Consider the following 3,907-nt stretch of genomic DNA (forward strand, 5'->3'; position numbering starts at 1 on the left):
GAACCTCCCTCCCACCCCAAGTCAGGCTGGGGCTTCCCAGACCTTCCCATCACAACCCGAGGTCATCGTTTTTGTTCACACCGGGGGGGGTGGGGGGGGCAGCTCCAGGTCCCACCCGAAGCGCACTCACGCCCAGACCCTAAGGGGCACACACGTCACCCTCGACCTAGTTAAAAATTCAGACTCAAGGTCAGTGCAAGGCCAGGCTGGAGCTGAGGCCTGGCTTGTAACCATCTCTCCTTCCTGACCACACCGGAGTGAGGAGCACCCAGCCCTCCTGCACCTGGACCCTCACTTTGACAACCCCGGGGCCTGGGTCCCACCGTCCCCAAGAGCCCCCTAGGGGATTCACTCAGAGGGTTGGGGCCTCAGTTTGGCCTCGATACCAATGCTCACCGGCTCCTAAGCTCCTCTTGAAGAGGCGGCTCCTACCTGGGCAGCCCCGTCCGGATGCCCTCCCACTAAAGGACCCCAAAGCTCCCCTCACTCACCTTCAGCTGCCTCCTTACACCCTGCCAGTCCCAGCTCTGTGGGAAGTCGGGTTACGACGGGTTGCACCGTTGCCCCTGCCCCCTCGAAATCCGCCCCGGAAACTACGGCCACGAAGAAACCTTCCCGACACCCCGAAGGTCTCCGTGTTGAGCTTCCTCTCTTCAGCCCACGTCGTCCGCCTGGAACTGAACCAAGACAAGGAGCATGAGACCGACTACAGCGGGCACCTCCTCACAGCTTTCCGAGCCAGGCCCCGGCCTCACACAGCCTGGGGAGGGAGAAAGGACAGACGGACAGATGGTGACTCGTCACTGGAGCCACTGGGGGGGGCAATCCCATCAGGACACTGGAGCCTGAGAGTCAACATTGCAGGGGCTCCCAGCCCAATTTCAAACCAGGCCTGTCTCCCACTGGACGGGGCTGCTCAGTATAAACCTCTCACACCTGCGTCATCTGAGGCCAGCACACAACGGCAGCGTGCTACGAAGGAAGCCCTCCCTGCTCGCTAGGCCCAGGGCCCGTGCAGGCTCTGAGGCCTGGAGCAGATCACGGACCCCTCCAGACGAGTCTCCAGAGATGAGGAGGGGACTGGGCTAAACGGAGCAGGGTCCCCAAGGCTATGACACGTACGCTTTGGGGGAGGTGCAGACGCAGCACCAACGCTGCCAACACTCGTTTCTGCACCTCCAGCAAGGACCCCCCGGTGTCCAACTGTGTGCCACGAGGCTGCTTATAGGCAGCTCACATGCAACACACCCAGCCCGACCCCCTGCTCTGCTGCCCCCCCCAACCTCCTCACTCCAAGCAGCAGCAAGCGCAGCCTTCAGCCATCCAGGCTCTCCTCACAGCCCATCAGCAAACCTTCAGGGCATGTCAGAGGCCAAACCTCTCTCCGCTCCTCCAGCACTGCCCACTACCCCAAAGCCTCTGACGTGACCACTCAGCTTCCATGCCTGCCCCACCTCTGCCCACTCTCCACAAAGCAGCAGTGAAACCTTAGACAGCACTGCTCTCCCCAAGCCAGCTGTCACCGTGACCTACAAAGCCCGGCAGCAACCGTCCCATCTTCATCGCTCCTCCCTGACCCCCCCCAGGCTCCGCTCCAGCCACACAGCAGCTGCACGTGCCCGCCTCCGCCCTGCACCCCGTCCTGCGTTCACCCTCCCACTGGCTCCCGAACCTCACCCGAGACCTCGGCGCTCCACTGCCCTCACACCCAACACACGCCCCAACCTCTCCCGCCTCACTGCTAGATGTTATCTCGTGAGCCTGTTTTTTTGTTCTCTTTCCCCTGCCAAAACCTAAGAGGGGTGGTGGGGGGAATGGGGACCTCCCGGCTTGCTTTCTGCTGTTCCCCCAGTGCCCACAGTGTGCCTGCTACTCCATTTGTGAACGAAAGGATCTGAGTGTCCACACCATGCCCATTCTGTAGACTTCGTTTACTGTCTAGCTGGTTCTCGGGCAACATCTGAGCACCAGCTGTTGGGTGCTAAAAACAAAGCACGTGACAGAGTCCCTGGCCTCAAGCAATCAGGTGGGTGAAAGAATACTGCGGACACTCCTGCCAGCTGCCTCAGGTAGCAAGGGCCTCAGGCCACCAAGGTCAGACCAAGAAGCACGCCCAGGCGAGGTGGTACAGAATGGGAACATAAACACGGTAGGGAGGGTAGTCCAGCCCAACCTTGATGAGAAAGGGGCAGCTGAGCAAAGAGGGGCCGGGACCTGGGTCAGATCCCTCAGGTGCCTGTGACTGCCAGGGCTTCCCACACCACCACCTACCGCTGGCACCGCTGGGCCTGACGTACCCATTACGGTAGAAATGTGAGCCTAAGAGATTTGCCTTGAACCTAAGATCTGGGTTTGGTCTCCAAGAGAGCGTGCCCCAGTCTCAGAGTTTGGGGGCAGAGTGTCTTCCCGTCAGCTCCCCCAGGCCTTGCCCGGCCCCCCAGCCCCCTGACCTGGTCTTGAGTTCAGAGGAAATGTTGTCAAAGAAGGACTTGGATTTGTCATAGTAGCAGTTGGGCCCCAGGTGGCCCTCCTCAGCAGGCGCCTCGTCACTCTGCGTCACCACCGCCAGGTCCTTCTCCTCCCCCTTCTCAGCTCTGTCGTCTACACAGAGAAGCAGAGCACGGAGAGGCCAAGGAGCAAACAAAGCACCTTCCACCGGGACAGGTCCTCGCGGGGCCACTCAGGCGCTGTCCTCAGGCCTCAGGGAAGCAGCTGGGAGTGCCCGGCACTACGCGGAAAGCTCTGCTGGCCGCTGGCCTTGTCCACCCCTGGGCCCTGCAACCCGCTCTCATCCCCCGAGCACGGGCCTCCCCCGCGACTCCTCTCCTTTCTGGGAACTCCTCAGACAGCACGGTTTCCCCGCCAACCACCATCCCAGCTGCCCCCGCCCCTGCCCGGCTCTCCTTGACCTGCGCCGTGGACACTCCTAGGGTGGGGCAAATTTTCAAACCTTTAAAATTCAGTTTCTTCTTAAATTCTTTGTCCAGCTCCTCTCGGTTGAACTGGGCATTTGCACTCTCAAAATCAAAGTCACCTTCAAACTTGATTGTGTTTTCCTTGACGTTAGTTGGACGGCTTTGCCCTCTGGAGCGATTCCTTGTTCGTCTGTTCCCTGTGAGAAGGAAAGGACAGCCCTGGCTGGTAAGCCACTAACTCAACATTACTCGGTGTGAGACAGCAGACAAAGCGGGGACAGAGCACACCGAAGCTGCCGCTGAGCCCAGCACCCTGAAACCGTCACCCACGGAGAAGCAGGCAGGAGCGGTAAGCGGAGCGCGACTGGGTGGTTCTCGGCTCCCCAGAACTCAAGTGGCAACAGCCGTTACCTGATCGCCTCCTCTGAGGTCTTCTGTTCTCGTCATTCACCTGCCCTTGAGTCTGCCCAGCTGCCGGCTGAGCTACATCTAAGGCGCAAAAAGGAAGAGTAAGGCAAAGCGCCTGCGAAAGCAGAGCCCAGGGACAGGAGCAGAGCCTGGCGACGGGAGCAGGGCGGCGCCACCGGGGACTGCGCAAGAGCCGGCCCTGCAAAAGCCTACAGGGCGGGGGTGTCTAATTAAAGGATAAAAAAAGAACCCCAGGAAGCGCTGTGCCACTGAGAACATGAACAAACTCCAGGGGAGTGAGCATTTAAGTACCGCTGGCAGCCTTGCTGCTTGGCAGGGCTGGGCGCCCGTTGAGCTGCATCCCCGCGGTGCCCTTGCCAGGTAACAGCTTTTTGGTGTTCAGGTTATCAAGAGAACCAGTCTGGACAGCCTGCTCCACCATGGGGCTCTTGCTGACTGAGACAGCCGGAAAGCCAGCTCCTGAGTTGAGGAGGAGGAGAGGTTAATAACAGAGACAAGGAGAAGGGGACACACACACACACACACACACACACACACACCCTACACACACACACACACCCACA

General features: G+C 60.0%; 1 protein-coding gene across 1 annotated transcript in view; it reads right to left on the minus strand.

Annotated features, from left to right (window-relative positions):
* Positions 1-490: 490 nt before the first annotated feature.
* LSM14B (LSM family member 14B) overlaps positions 491-3,907 on the minus strand; it is a 10,562-nt gene continuing 7,145 nt past the window's right edge. The window contains exons 4-8 of the mRNA XM_007462266.1: positions 3,636-3,803; positions 3,327-3,404; positions 2,951-3,112; positions 2,451-2,601; positions 491-677 (exon numbers count right to left, since the gene is read on the minus strand). Coding sequence (XP_007462328.1) covers positions 506-677; positions 2,451-2,601; positions 2,951-3,112; positions 3,327-3,404; positions 3,636-3,803 — 731 coding nt within the window. The 3' untranslated portion in view covers positions 491-505. The remainder of the gene's footprint in view (positions 678-2,450; positions 2,602-2,950; positions 3,113-3,326; positions 3,405-3,635; positions 3,804-3,907) is intronic.

Source organism: Lipotes vexillifer, unplaced genomic scaffold (genome assembly GCF_000442215.2).
Source record: "Lipotes vexillifer unplaced genomic scaffold, Lipotes_vexillifer_v1.1 scaffold1798, whole genome shotgun sequence".
Taxonomy (NCBI): Eukaryota; Metazoa; Chordata; class Mammalia; order Artiodactyla; family Lipotidae; genus Lipotes; species Lipotes vexillifer.